The 16,410-nt window shown below is 41.3% G+C and overlaps 1 protein-coding gene across 6 annotated transcripts in view; it reads left to right on the top strand.

The window, feature by feature from the left end:
- Positions 1-16,410, top strand: part of orc4 (origin recognition complex, subunit 4) — a 132,231-nt gene that overhangs the window by 84,865 nt on the left and 30,956 nt on the right. For all 6 annotated transcript variants that reach the window (XR_010018040.1, XM_063048593.1, XM_063048597.1 and 3 more), the window contains one exon: positions 10,353-10,504. Coding sequence is in view for 5 of the 6 variants with exons in the window: in XM_063048593.1 (XP_062904663.1) it covers positions 10,353-10,504 (152 nt within the window). In the remaining variant the exon portion in view is untranslated. The remainder of the gene's footprint in view (positions 1-10,352; positions 10,505-16,410) is intronic.

Below are 16,410 nucleotides of genomic sequence, written 5' to 3' on the forward strand. Positions count from 1 at the left end.
AGAGGGCAAGACTTAAGGATTGAAGGGCGCCCATTCAGAACAGAGATGGGAAGAAATTTTTTTAGCCAGAGGGTGGTGAATCTATGGAATTTGTTGCCACGGGAGGCAGTGGAGGCCAGGTCATTGGGTGTATTTAAAGCAGAGATTGATAGGTATCTGAGTAGCCAGGGCATCAAAGGTTATGGTGAGAAGGCAGGGGAATGAGACTAAATGGGAGAATGGATCAGCTCATGATAAAATGGTGGAGCAGACTTGATGGGCCGAATGGCCGACTTCTGCTCCTTTGTCTTATGGTCTTATTCCAACACACAAATTTTCTTCTTTTTAAACCATTTCATTGTTGATTTACTCTTGTTTTTCGGATCATTGCCTTGTTGTATTATCCAACTTCTATTAATCTATTATCAGACTGCTATCCTGATATTCGCCTGTAAAATGTCTTGATACTGTCCTGATACTATTTTGAATTTATTGTTCCCTTGGCTGTCTAAGGCCTGAGACAGAAAAGCAGCCCCAAACCATGATGCTCCTTCCATCATGCTTCACAGTTGTGATGGGGTTTTGGTGTTGGGCATAGTGTCCTTCCTCCTCCAAACACAACAATGTGCATTTCTGCCGTAAAGTTCAATTTTTGTCTCATCTGTCCACAGAACATCGTTCCAGAAGCATAGTAGAACATCCAGGTGGTCTTTTTCAAACATGAGACGTGTGGCAATGTTTTCTGTCTTTTGGAGAGCATTGGCTTCATCCGTGGTGTCTTTCCATATACGGCATTTTTGTTCAGTGTTTTTCTTATAATGGACAGATGAACAGAGACTTCATCAAGTTCTAAAGATTTCTGCAGGTCTTTTTCGGTTACCTAGGTTCTTTTTCAACTCCTTTAGCATTGCATGTTGTGCTCTTGGTGTGATCTTTGCAGTACACCTACTGCCAGGAGGAGTAGCAACAGTGCTGAGTTTCCTCCATTTGTAGACAATTTCTCTTACTGTGGACTGAGGAACACTCAGGTCTTTAGAAATGCTTTTATAGCCTTTTCCAGATTGATACTGCTCAACAATTCTTCTAAGTTCCTCTAAAAATTTGTTTTGATCGAGGCATGGTGCACATAAACAAATATTTCTTGAGAAGAGCAGGCTCTGTCAGTAAGCTGACTTTGCGTGTCTCTTTTTCGGACAGAGTACCTCTACAACCCACCCCTCCAATCTCATTGGAACACCTGACTCTAAGTAGCTTTTATAGAAGGCATTACCCCAGAGGTTCACATACTTTTTTAAACATATACATGTAATATTAGATCATTTTTTCAATAAATAAATGAATAAGTATAATGTTTTTATATTATTTATTTAATTGGGTTCTGTTGATCTAGTTTTAGGACTTGCATGAAGATCTGGTCACATTTATTCACAACTAGAGAAAATTCTACAGGGTTCGCTGTAGATGTTGCCAAACCTTCTAAGTTCCATCATTTTGTGTGTGTTCCTTTAGATTACCAGCAATTTGTCATTCCAATTCTACTCTGTTGCTTTTCTTCACTTTAATTTTTGGAAACTTTTCTGCATTTTTTTTTTACTTGAAATCTGTGGTTCTGTGGGTATTGGCATGTTACTAGCAAGTAAAAGATTGATCAGGATGTTGTATAGACTGGAAGTCTTTCTCTATAGGGAGAGAATAGACAGTGGTTAAGATAGTAGTGTACTTGGTTGCCACAGCCTCTCAGTTTTCAACAAATCATGAAATGGTTTGTTTTAAACATCTTTCTTGTGATGGCAAGATCCTATCGGATATTGGTATTGCAAAACAGTGCAAGTTTGGTTCATTGGCAAGACCGACTGTGGGGAAGCTGGGAAGACTAGTATTGGATAAGAGGTCAATGGCGCAGTCATATACCCAGTGTGGGGGCCTTCTTTTTACTGAAAACCTCAAGAAAATCTGCATATCCCGCCTGAATGCCAGACACACCCACACCTGTAGTTGACACAGGAGGTGATTCACAGACTGGACCTTGAACTGGACCCAGACAGGTAGACAGATATGCCGGTTCCCACCCTTGGCGTGCTTTAAGCAACCAATCAATTTGTGGGTTATGTCGGGATAACCGGGGAGACCAAACACCAACAGTAGTTCAGGCAAATCAACCAGATAGAAGCAGAGTTGTTCCCTATGGTTGGCCAAGCACGTTGGAAGTGTTCAGTTGAAAGGTGGATCTTACAGGTACCCAGAAGTTGACCATCCAGGGCCTTGATGTCAATATTTTCTCTCAATCGCCGAGTCAGAACTCCCCATTTTTGAGCCAGAGATTGAGAGAAAATATTGACGTGAGATTCCAGGCTGCTCTGGAGTCGATGAATGCTGAAGTTCATGGGTTTGAGTCTCCCATGAGAAGGAAGCTGGGTGCATCACACAATTAGGGGAAACTGATTTCTGGGAGAATAAACCCACAAGAACTCCCCTCTCTGCTGATGGGTACCCTCTTTTACTGGGCACTTGAGACATGACACCTGTAAATGTCCTGGATCACCACAAAAGAGACAGGACCCTTTTCAGCGCCGATCTCGTTCCTCTTGAGATAGGTGCACGTGCCCCACTTGCACTGGCTCCTCCAAAGGCTGAATACTGGATGATGACAGGCAGTGATCCAAAGAGTAGAAAACTCAAGACATTCTTTTCCCTGTGCCAGTCCGTTGCCTGGTTGTCAACTCAAATGGCCAGATTAATCAAGCTGTCCAGACTGTCCTGCCCATCACAGATAGCGTCTGATGCCAGACCCCTGCATTCAGTCCACACAGAAAGGCAGTGATGAAGGATCTCTCATTCCATCCCGCTTCCACTGCAGGTATGGAGAATTTTACTGCATAGTGTCTCATTGTCCTTCCATCCTAGCATTGGTCCAGGAGTTGGTGGGCAACCTCTTGACCTCATACTGGCAGGTCAGAAACAATTCTTAACTGGACAATAAAACGTCAAAAAGACTGGCCGCGACAATAAAACGTCAAAAAGACTGGCCGCGGGGAAACCTTGCTCACATAGTGCATTGAACAGGCTGAGTGGAGGTCCATCCAGGAGATTTACTATGTACACCAGTTTACAGCATCATCACCAAACCAACTAGGTTGGGCTTAGAAAGTCAGCTCACTCTGGGTAACAGGATTCCTGCAGCCATCAGGGTTACCAGAGTATCCACGCAATGGAGGAATACTCAGTTCCGGTACGGATGCAGAAGTTGGTGCATTAGTGGCCGAGTTTGTTGGGGCACAGAAATGGAGGATATGTGAGATGCTGGGAATGGGACTGGCGTGGCCAAAGGCTGCCGAATCATGTTTTGAAGAATGCTAATGGCTGTCAAGCTGACGCAGGTCTGTGGACTGCGGCTGTGAGAGCAGAGGTTGCTGTCACCTGATTCCGTGGTTGTGACAGAAGGCTTACGAGGCAGAATGGAATTTTAAGGAGGATCACAGAGCTGGTTTTTTTTTTACAGAGTTGTTGATATCTTGAACTCACTGCCAAGGGAGGTGATGGAATGAGATACAATTACAGCATTTAGACACTTTAAAATAGTCAAAACATAGAAGGATACAGATTTAATACAGATAAGTGATTAACAAAGAAGGGCTCAGAGACTCGTATGTGTGGTGCAACTCTGAATCATTCAGGTGACTGGTTTTGATGTTTAAGTTTGCACAATAAGATACAGTGACAATATGACTGAAACATTTGGCTGAACAAGAGCGCAAACCCCTTGAAATGTCTCCACAGGGTCATTTGAGAGCAGAAGTCCAGCTGGTTTGCTCTCCTTCCCTGCATGAAGACATGGATGCCAGTTGTGGTGACCCTGTTCCTGCCTCACTGCTGCTCTAGCTGAGATCACTAGGACAAAGCCAATGCACTCAGCCATTTGAACATAAATTACATTGCTCCATTTTAGTTTTTGCAATCTTGTAGGTAAACCTATGAATAGTAAGTTAAAGAGACATTGTAATCTTTCAGAGTTCAATTGTTCAGGTGTTTCTCCCACCTGGGAATCTAAATTAGGATTTGTTTTCCTTGGTTAGTTTGGCTGTGCTAAGTTAAACTTTGAACAATCAGGTACTAGAAGTATTTCATTTTTTATCAGAGTTTTACCCAAAGTCCCAAATGTTTAATGTTAATAAGTTACAAAAACAAAGTTATGAATCATAGCCTCTCTGAATTTGGACCGTACAACATCTTAAAACAGTATGGGGTAAAGTGGCCCCTGTGCTGAGTGAAAAAAATAAATATTTTGGCATTTATAAAAGTTAGCTGCAATGTTTTTATCAGACTTAATAAAGTGGAGCTGCTCTAATTTCTGGTGTGTTTACTGTAAAGTCATATGTCAATTTATAAAGCCTAACTTGTACCTGGAGTGAATCCAAAAATGTAACAGTAAATAGAAACACAAAATATATCAAATGGATGCACATTTTATTTGAAAAGTAAGCATTGAAAGCTGAGGATGGAGTAAACATTTGCCACTTTCATAAAATAAAGACATTTTTGTCTGTAAAATTCGTAAAATATTCATGTAAGCTAAAATAATTTGATGAAAGTTATTCTGTTCCCATTTATCTTGTGAAGATTGCTTTTCACTTTTCCCTATTTTTGTCTCTTGTGCCAGTAGATCTCATGCTGGCATCTCTGATTTATTTCATTGTAACATGTAATACAAAACCACTACTTGTGTCAATCATTTGGATCTATTCCAAGATGGTAGCACACATGGTGGCTCCAGCCAATGGTGAAATTTCATGTCTTGTTCATCTTTTCGTGACCGAGAAACACTAAAATACTAAAATCTACAAGTCTACCTCACTAGCAAGGGGAATAATGAAGGTGCACAGTTACAGACTAACACAAGGAACAGGCTCTTTCTAGGTACTGTGGTCTACTACAGGTATTTGGGGAAGTGGCTGTCGGAAGCGGTGTGCTTGAACACAGAAGTACGGTAAGTGCGCAAGTATTGAAGTGAGGCTAAAAGCAGACCTTTGCAAGCCCATGCTCCTGTCAATTCTAGTTGTTAATGTCCAATTGCTGGAGAATAAATGGATTACTTCCATTTGCGTCTGAACCAGCGGGAGATGAGGGACTATTGCACGCTTGCCCTGACAGAAATGTGGCTTCAAGACACCATTCTAGACTCCACCATCCAGCCAGAAGGCCTAATCTTTCTTCAGGCAGACAGAAATGCTGTGATCTCTGGCAAGACCCATGGAGGAAGTCTGTGTATCTACATCAGTAAGAACTGGTATGTGAATGCCTCGGTAGTAACGGCCCACTGCTCACTGCAGATAGAGATTTTAATGGTGGACTGTAGACCAGGGAGTTCCCTGCCTTTGTGATTATTGCAGTTTACATTCCCCCCACCCCTGTGCTAGTGCTGGGAAACACTGCAGGAGTTTTACCTCAAAGCCTGTCACCCTGATGGTGTCTTCATTTTTGCTGGTAGCTTCAATCATGCCAACTTCAAGACAAAGCTGCCAAAGTTCTACCAACATGTCAAAATCACAACCAGTGGAGAGAATATGTTAGACCTGGTTTATACTAACATTCGTGGAGCCGACAAGGCTATCCTCAACCCTCATCACGGATACTCAGACTACGTGTCCCTTTTACTAATCCCTGCATACAGACCATTGGTTAAATGAGTCAAACCAGTTCACAGGGAGATCAGGACCTGGCCAGAAGATGCCACCTCAGCGCTGCAGGACTACTATTTAGGAAGGCCACTACGTACGATCATCACATCAAAATTAATAAATATGTGGGATCGGTGACTGGCTACATAGCAGGATGTTACTGTGATTAAGCACAGGACAAACTAGAAGCCATGGCTGACTGTGGAGATTCAAGCTCTGCTTAAGGATCGTGGCACTGCTTTCAGATCTAAGGTAAGCACGAGCTGCATTTTCCCATGTCATCAGGAAGGCAAAATGTGCATACACACAGAAAATCTAAAGACACCTTTGTGACGCTAGGGACACGTGGCGCAGAGGCAAGGTGTACGAACCATAACTGATAATTAGTCCACACTGTACATCAGCAACAGCAATGCCTTCTTTCCTGATAGGTTGAATGTTTTCTATGCACAATTTAACCAGTTGAATGATTTGACATTGTGGAAAACCCCCTCTCTTTCTGAACTGCAGGCACCCTGTCTGGCTGCAGCTGATGTGAGGAGTACCCTAGCCAGAGTAAACCACACAAAGCAGAAGGGCTGGACAACATACCTAGTCAGGTGCTAAGGGACTGTGTGGCCCAGCTGACAGGTCTTAACAGACATCTTTAATCCTCTCTGAAACAGTCCACTGGCCCTACAGGCTTCAAGGCATCATTCCAATGCTCAAGAGAGCAATGGTAACTGGGCTAAATGATTACCACCCTGTGGCACTGACATCAAAAATTCATGAAGTGTTTTGAGCAACTGGTAATGGGATCATATAAAATCCCACCTTTCAGCTACATTTGGTCATTTCCAGTTTGCTGACCATTCAAACTGGTGCACTTAGCCTCAGTCCTTCACTCTGTCCTGTTCCACCTAGAAGGCAATACCTCGTACACTAAGATGCTATTCATCCACTTCAGCTCGGCATTTAGCACAATCGTCCCTCGGAGGCTGATGGGTAAACTGTCCTCATTGGGACTCAACACTCCTCTCTATAACTGGATCTTGGACTTCTTCAGGGAAAGAATCCGGTCAGTCTATCTGAGTTGGCAGCAACATCTCAAGCTCCACCATGCTAAGCACTGGTGCCTGCCAGGGTTGTGTGTTCAGTCCACTGCTGTTCATGCTGCCGACTCACAAATGCACTGCCAGCTTCAGCTCAAACTGCATCATCAAGTTCGCTGATGGTACTACAGTGATTGGCCTCATCAGCAACAATGATGAGTTGGAATACAGGAAGGAGGTAGAGAGGCTTATCAAATGGAGAAGACATAGGTCGACCACTCTCCATTACACATCAATGGCTCTGCCGTGGAGAGAGTGAAGAGCACAAAGTTCCTTAGTGTGCACGTAATGGGCAATCTAACCTGTACACACAATACTTTCTCACTCTTCAAGAAGGCAGAGCAATGTCTACACTTTCTAAGGGGATTGACTCTCGTCATAGCTCCCTGCCCCCTCACGACAGCTTTCTACAGGAGCACCACTGAAAGCATTCTTTCTGACTGCATCATAGTGTGGTACGGAAGCTGGAAGGCATCAGACGCAAGACTCTACAGAGGACAGTAAAAGATCATCAGGGTCTCCCTCCCCCACCCCCATTATGACACTTACCGGGAGCATTGCAGACGAAGGGCCCAAAGCATTGTTGAGTATCCCAACCACTCATCCCACAAGCTCTTTGGCCCAATATTATCAGGAAGGAGGTACGGAAGCATCAGGACTAGGACCGCCAGACTGGGTAACATCATCTTCTCTCAGGCTGACACCACTTAGTCTCGTCACTAGGTCTGGTGAGCTGTTTACTGTTTCCTGTGCTGCATTTTGAACTGTCTTTTATTAACTTATTTATTTTATGTGCTACATGTGATGTATGTTGTGTGGGTGCACCATGGTCTGGAGGAACGTTGTTTCATTGGTTGTATATATGTTCATTCAAATGATAATAAAGTTGAACTTGAACTCGTGAGTTCTGTGGAAATAGCACTGAGTAAGTTCATGCTGCAGCTACACATCCAGTAACATTTTATATCGTGATTATATAAAGGTATTCACAAAGGATTTTTTTTCCTTCATAGATAGCTTCCCTGAAACAAGTACGATTATATCTTTAATGAAAAGAGGGGTTTAAAAATTGCTGATGGAGGGGTGCGAGCACTGAAACTGGTCTTTTCCTCTTCTGTATATTTTTTCTCCTGGAGCTGTACATCTGCTTAGAATCTGCTTTGCCTCAGTATCAACCGTACAATATCAACCATTCAGTATCAACCACAGTGATGAGAAGAAATTTCTTTAACTAGAAGGTGGTGAATCTGTAGAATTCATTGCCACAGATGCCTGTGGAACCCAAGTCATTAAGTATATTTGAAGTGGAAGTTACTAGGTTCCTGATTAGTAGGGGTGTGAAAGGTTACCTTGGATCATGGGTAACATCTGATAGCAAATGCAAAACAGACATAAAAACAAGAATAGCAATGGCAAAAATAGCATTTACAGAAATGAGAAACATCCTAACAAACAAGAAAATAGCAATTGACATCCGCCTTAGAACTTTCAGCTGCTACATTCTTCTTATATTGATGTATGACTGCGAGTCATGGACCATCACAAATGCAATGGAAAAAAAGAATCAATGCAGCAGAGATGTAGTTCCTCAGAAGAATGCTATGCATATCATATACGGACAGGATAACCAACGAAGAACGAAAACAAAACGTACATTACTTTAAAAAAAATCAGAAAACAGCAATCAAAATTGTTTGGACACATCATGCAAAGAGAGACATTAGAACATTTAGTTACAACTGGAAAGCTGGAAGTAAAAAGAAGCAGAGGCAGACAGAGAATGAAAATGATAGATGGAATAGCATCATGGTTAAAAATAGGGGAGGCAACAACTACAATTCAGAGGTGTCAGGGCCTGTGGTGGATGGAGAGACGTGATTGCCCAAGCTGAACGGCAAGGCACCTGAATGAATGATGAAAGGTTACAGGGAGAAAACGGGAGAATGGGATTGAGATAGAAAATACTCAATCATGATTGAATGACAGAGCAGAGTCAATGGACCAAATGGCCTAATTCTGCTCCTGTTTCTTATGGTCATTCAGCATTGTGCAAAGCTTTTTGTTTTACGTTTTTTGGAATTGTAGGTTTTTTGGGCTTGGGTCTCATTATTTTTCCAGTGCAGAAATTGGTAATTCATTTGACCATGACATAGGCTTAAATGTTCAACAAACGCTACTTGGTTTGCTGTGTATTTCTAATGCTCTGTTTTTATTTCAACTATCTGTCATCTGCAGTACTGTATTTCTTTATTGATTTTCAGGGCCTGGGTCAATTTCTACATCACTTGTATAGAGTCAAGCATGTTCTACAGAATTTTTGCATATGTACTGTAGAGATCAGCTTGTGCTCAGTAATTCAACTAAATGAGATTATATATTTTCAGATGGGGCAAACTATATACACCAAGCATAAGTACAAGTGTCACAGAAAACAGGGACAGGTTCAACTCTAGGGACTCAAATTTTTGGATAGAGCAAGCTAATTTATTTTACTTTTTGCTTGTAGTTGTTCATGAATCACAAATGTTACCACAAGCTGAATTTCTGGATATAAGAGCAGTAAACACAATGGATTTTTCCCAATTTGAATTAGTTTTATCTTCAATATGATTTGAAAAATCTTCGTTATAGAAGAAAATAACCTGCATTTCATTTTGCCCTTAAAAGTAAAGCTGAAAATACCACAGCATTATCTTCTGTTAAATGATATATATAAAGCATTATATCTGAACAGATTTTATTTTATATAATAGATCTTAATAGAAAAGTCTTAAACTGTTGTTTTATTTGGAAAAACAAATGTGCACTACTAAGTACATCATCTCTGGATCGCTAATGGCTTTTTTGAGTGGGAAGTGTTAGTTGAAGATTGGCACAAGTTTCATTGTGATCTCCATGGAAACCACTGTTGTGTTTACACTGGGGTATTTCCAGGATGGCTTCAATAACTGAAGATGATCATTCTCAGCGAAGGCTGATAACAGGCAGTGCTGCAGGGATCTTTTCATGGCTCAGCTATCTCCAACACTTGTATGAGCACAGTTGAAGTCGAGAATAATCTAGAGGTCAGACCTGCAAGAAACTGCAGATGCTGGAATCCAGAATAACAAACAAATTCCTGGTGAAACTCAGTGGGTCAGGCAGCAACTGGAGAGGGAATTGAACAATTAACCTTTTGGGTAGAGACCCTTTATCTAGATGTAGTAGTCAGATGCCATCTGACTTTCAGCTCTACCATTAGATTTGAGTCTAGCTATAGAGCAGTTCCACAGTCTCAAGATATGAAGATCATTTTGAAAGCGTATAGGAAGAATGTAAAATATCATTTAGAAAAATGAATGTATGGAAGGTAGTAGCTTGAAAAAAGCACAAAAGAAAATAAACCTCATAGAGGCTGCCCGATCTGTTGAGTTTCTCCTGCATTTTTTATGTGTTACTCTGGATTTACAGCATCAGTAGAATCTTTTGTGTTTAAAACTAAAGAGAGTATAAAGCTTTCGGAGTGATAAAGGAAGGAAAAAAACTGAGAAAATACGACTGAGAAAAAAAGTGTTGTGGAAAACTGCAAGTGTTTTTTAAAATTAATATTTGATACTCGTATTTCTAGGAAACCGCAGCAGCAGTAGACCAGTACTTTTTATTTTGGATGAATTTGACCTGTTTGCTCATCACAAGAATCAGACATTGCTTTATAACCTCTTCGATATTGCTCAGGCTGCCCAGACACCTGTCGCTGTAGTAGGCCTAACTTGTCGACTGGTAAGTGTACAAGAAATTCCTTTTTGTTTTCTCGAGCAGATTCAGCTCTCAAAAACACAAATTAAAGAGATACTTCCTTTGTTTTTATCCAGTTTTTTTATTGTTGCCATCTGTTACTGCTGGACATTGTTAAAATTGAAATTATCAGGGTACTTATGGTGAAGTAAAAACAAAGTAATAGGATGCAAAATTCCAAGCAGAATTAGCAGTTATGATGCAAAGTCAAGACCAGAAAGGAACAGAGAGAGTACCCCTTTGCCTCCATAGTTGCTGCTTGACCTGCTGACTTCCTCAAGCAGTTTTGTTTTTGTGAAACAACTCCAATCTTTTATGTCTTTAAAGCAGCACTACATTAGCATATCAAATCCAACATCTTGCTTTCAGCACAAATGACTTGAGACCAGGAATTTGTCACATTTCCATTTGCAGATTGTCTTTCTGTGGACACTTGTCTCTGGAACTAGCTTTAAAATTTAGGGATAAGAACAGAAAGCATAACCTCAGCAAGTGCTCTGACCTGGAATAAAAACTGTACCTCTTTAACCAAGAATTGGTAATGAGCAGCACATTTGAAACCATGGTACCATATTGAATTGATCAGTGGCATTCAGAATGTGGTATTGGAATTATAGCATTAATAGCCTTTTGACTGCCATATACATGCTGAGCAATTATTTTAACTTAAAATTATTTAAAATCCTGAGAATGTTGCTCTGCATTTGATAAAATACCTTATTCAAAGCTAGAGATTTAAAATTTAGCCCATAGATAAAAGCATGCTTTTCCTATTCATTTTCCAAAAAAGCACTGTCCTGGAGGTATGGTATTTGTCTGACTCTGGTTATTGAATGACCTGTCCTCCTTGGGAGTTTAAAGCCTTTACCTTTGATGTATTCAGCTGCTGCAGGCTTTCCCTGTAAAAAAATACTCTCAGCACTTCCGTACAAAATACAAGAATTCTACTTTGTAAGAGTTGCACTGGCTGTGGTTTCAAATTACAGGAAGGGTAATTCCCATGGACTTGGAACTCCAGTCTAAGATGGATGAGACAACTTAAGTTTAGGGAACTCTTTCTCACATCATCCCCATTTAAGATGTGCAGAGAATATTTGAAGGAAGAAATCTTACTAGCAATAGCAGCTATTAAAATTTCCCCTACCTCCAGGTACTTGGTGATCATCCAACTACCACCTGAGTTAGAGACTGGATGTGGTCCAGTTTTTGATGCCATTGTCAAAGTACCAAAGCTATTAATCCAGCGGCCATCAGTACTGTCTGCAATTTAATATTAAGAAGCTGTCACACATCACCCCACAAACTTGACAATCATGCATGTTAGCCCAGTGTCGTGCAGTGTGAGGCAAATTGGAATTCTCCACATGCTGCTGCCTTTGTATGCAAAGAATTTTCTTCTTTCTGATTCATCAATTCCTCATCTGCAGGCCCATTGCAAGAACCATGAGAGGGTTTTTTCAATTATCAAAGAAGGAAGAGGAGAACCCCACCACCTTGCCAGATAATTTCCCTCTTAAACCTGCATCATCTTGTGTACCTAATGTAGACAGACTTGGGGGTGTGCAATCTTCTCACAAACTGAGAATGACCTTCAGTGTACGTGAAATCTTTTTGCAGAAAATTAACTGCACTATGGGATTTTCGCTAAACATCAACTTGCCTTATGCCTTGTACATAGTGAATCACAACACCACCTTGAAGATCCTTAAGGAAGTCCTTGCTCTGATGACAGTTTCCTTACTAAAGCCGTTATCACCAGAATCGAGGCAATGATCTTTGTACATTAACTGTGCTGGAATGGATATTATCTGCGCTGGAATGGATATTATCTGCAGACGTTAGAAATCATCTCCTAAAGACTACCATGGGCAAAGTTCCCTTTTGGTCAGAAAACGTGCAAAGGAATATTTTAAGGAAATTGGGAGAAATCATAAGTTGGAATAGAATTAATGGTTAAGTTTAGAACTGACAGCAGGAATTGAAAATGTTGGATTCAGAAAAATTATTTCAGAAAAGTTTATTGAAAAATGTTTGTCATACTTAGCAGGTTTTATTTATAAGTTAAGGTAAGTTACAATAAGAATTTTGTTTCAAAACATTGAGAAGCCATATGGAGCAGTTGCAGAGAATGGGCGTTCCATCCTACTTGTTATCTCCACACTCCTTCTTCCCCCTTTTCTTATACCAAACTGTTGGACTTCTTGCTCTTCCCCCTGCCTACGACTATGCTCGCTTCACAATGACCTCAAAGAGTACTAAATTCGGGAAAAAAGGCAATTCGGCGCTGGCTTGGCAGTAGAGGCTATCTCTATGCTACTAGACCAACACCGTGAGGCATTAGTAGCCAAATTTAAATCTTCTTTCAGCCTGCTGGAAACAAAACTCAACCAAATCCAATACAAAGTGGAGGACCATGGCCAACGCCTACCCTTTCTCAAGCTCGCTACGGATGACCTGATCGAGTGTGTCAGTGAGCTGGAAAACATCTGCTCCAACTTGCGTGAAAACAATATCAAGCTAATGGCTAAAGTTACTGACCTGGAGGGCCGGAGCAGACGGCAGAACCTACGCATTCTGGGCCTGCCAGAATCTATTGAAGGCGGGCATCCTATTGAATTTTTTTCCAGTTTGCTTTGTGAGATCTTTGAGAAGGAGGCGTTCCCATCCCTGCCGGAGATTGATAGAGCCCACCGTTCACTGGCAGCTAAACCAGCCCCAGGACAGAGACCGCGCCCAGTCATTCTTCGTCTGCACTGCTACCAGATTAAAGATCTCCTGGTTAGAGAGGCCCGGCGGAGGGGGAAGCTAGAATACCATGGCCAGCAGATTCGGGTTGTGGAGGACTACTCTCCCGAGCCGAGTACAGAGAAATAATGATGGAGCTGTACAACCGAGGACTCAGGCCTTCCCTACTATACCCTGCACGGCTCCGTATCGCACTTCCTAGCGGTAACAAGAAGTGGCTACGCTCAGTAGACGAAGTATGGAAATGCATCAACAGCCTCCCCACTCCACCGAGTTCTTAATAAAATACTTTTCTCCCATACCCTCTGCCAGGTAATGTTAGCAGTGCTTGGATAGTGAGGTCTGGTCTGATTTGGCCGGGTTAGGTACTGACTACCACGATAGGTGGAACAATATTCACTCAGACTGCTCTCTCTCAAGAGTATTTCCTTTTATCTTTAATTCAGTGAACTCTACAACCTTTCGTGGGAAGAGTATTGGGTAAAGTCTGTTTATTTTTTATTTTTCTTCAAATATCAGTTTATATTCCTGTTTTATGGTTCATTTTTTAGAGCCATGTTTAATAAACTTTGGGGGAATTGTTTTGTCTCTCACTAAGCACAATGTCAGTTTAGGAGTGTTGAATGCTTTCTGTTTCTTTTAAGTATCAATAACGGAGTTGAAGATGATACTACGAGTGACAGGAAGCTGTACTGTTGGGTGATTATTGTTCTTAAGAGCTTGCCGCTATGCTCCCTGGCAGCTGTCTTGTGAGTTGGGGGGGGGGGGATGGGGGGAGGGTACTCCAATGCCGGTACTGTTTTAAGAACCCTTAGAAGTCCTTGTTATACAGGATTTATTTCTGCCCTGTTTCTCTTTGTTTTACACTTTTGCCTCAGAGCTGATACCTGAAATCTTGACACCACTTGTGCCTATCAACCTGTATCTCTGTTAAACGAGAATGGTTAGTCCATTAAATTTTGTAAGCTGCAATGTCAAGAGGCTGAATCACCCTGTTAAAAGAAGGAAGGTGTTCTCACATCTCACAGTTTACTACAGCAATTGCATTTCTACAAGGAGACAATTGTCTTCGCAGACAATTCCCGTCTTATGTCACGATGGGTGGGCAGCACTTCCACTCCACTTTTCAGGCTAAAGCTGGGCTGTGGGGGTGGGGTCTCAATTCTCATAAATCAAAATGTTCCCTTTGAGCTCCACAATACAATATCAGATACAAATGGGTGTTTTGTCATTGTCTAGTGGAAATTATACAATACATTGGTAGTGTTGGTTAACATATGCTCCGAACTCGGATGATGTGGACTTCTTTGAGCGTTTTTTTTTCTGTGCTTCCTGATCTGAGTTCATACTCTTTCATACTAGGTGGAGACTTCAACTGTTGGTTAGATCCAGTGCTGGACTGATCATCTCCTATTTCCAGAGTGCTAAGCAAATCTGCCTCATTAATTCAGTCCTTCCTCCCCAACTATAGCATCTCTGATGTATGGCGCTTTCTCCACCCAAATAAAAGAGAATATTCTTTCTTCGCACACGTTCATCACACCTTTTCTAGAATTGACTATTTTCTAATTGATAACCAGCAGTCCGTTCCTGTGTTTATCAGAGTATAGTGATATCAGACCACACTCTGGTTGTCCTGTCTGTAATTCTTCCTGGCCCATAAGCATTGGGGTTTTAATTCGATCTTACTGTCAGATAATTAAGGGGCCTCAAAGCCAAACAACACATTACAAAAATTCGAATGGAAAATGGAAGCATCACCTCGAATCATTCTGAAACCAACGACACATTCAGGAATTTTTACTCCCTACTTTACACTTCTGAATCCCCAAATGATAACATTTCGGTCGAGAATTTTTTAAACAGCCTAAATGTCCCCACATTTTCTCCTGATCTCAAAAAGAGACTGAATAAGCCAATATCATTAGAGGAAATATCCTCAGCCATCTCGTTACAGCAGACTGTTAAATCTCCAGGACCTGACGGGTTCCCTGTAGAATTCTTTAAATCATTTTCATCACTGCTGTTACCTCAACTAACCTTGATTCTATCTGATTCGTTTAAACAAGGAAACTGCCAGCATCATTTAATGAGATATGCATCATTCTTCTAGCGAAGAGAGGCAAAGATCCAACAGAGTGCTCCTTAATACAGGCCAATCTCTCTGTTAAATGTCGATGTCAAAATCTTAGCCAAAGTTTTGGCCCGTAGACTGGAGAACATCCTACCCTTAATTATTTCTGAAGACCAAACTGGTTTTCTCAAAAATCGCCTACCCTTTTTTAACATACGCCGTCTATTAAATATTTTATATTCACCTTCAGTTGGGATCCTTGAATGTGTCATCTCCTTAGACGCAGAGAAAGCGCTCGACCATATGGAATGGAATTACCTCTTTGCTGTTTTAGAAAAATTTGATTTTGGACCAAGCTTTATCACGTGGATTAAACTGTTATATTCGCGTCCCACCGCCTCTGTTTTGACCAACTCTCACCAATCCCAACCTTTCAACCTCAAACGTGGAACTTGCCAAGGGTGCCCTTTAAGCCCCTTACTTTTCGATCTGGTCATAGAGACACTGGTGATTGCATTCCGCAGTTGTGCTGGTCTGATAGGGATTTGAAGGGAGGGAGTTGAGCACAAAGTCTCCCTTTATGCTGACAATCTCTTACTTTTTATATCAAACCCGATCACCTCCTTACCCCCCATGTTCTCACTCCTTAACAAATTCAGCCAGTTTTCAGGAAACAAACGTATAATGTATAGTGAATAATCAGTTTTCTTACCTTGGAGTCACAGTAACAAGGAAACATAAGTGTCTTTTTGGAGAAAATATCATTAATTTATTAAATCATACAAAACAGAGCCTAGCACAGTGGTCACCCCTGTCCATGTCCCTGATGGGTCGAATTAATGTTAAAATGAACATCCTTCCTAAATTCTTATACCCTTTTCAATCCGTACCAACTTTCATTCCTAAAGCCTTCTTTGACTTGCTAAGCTCAGTCATATCATCCTACTTATGGAAGGGCAAACATCCCCGACTGAATAAAGTCCATCTTCAAAAATCTAAAAGTGTGGGGGCATGTCTTTGCCCAATTTTCGCATATATTACTGGGCAGCAAACATACACTGTCTCATCTATT

The sequence above is a fragment of the Mobula hypostoma genome, chromosome 5, assembly GCF_963921235.1.
Source record: "Mobula hypostoma chromosome 5, sMobHyp1.1, whole genome shotgun sequence".
NCBI lineage: Eukaryota > Metazoa > Chordata > Chondrichthyes > Myliobatiformes > Myliobatidae > Mobula > Mobula hypostoma.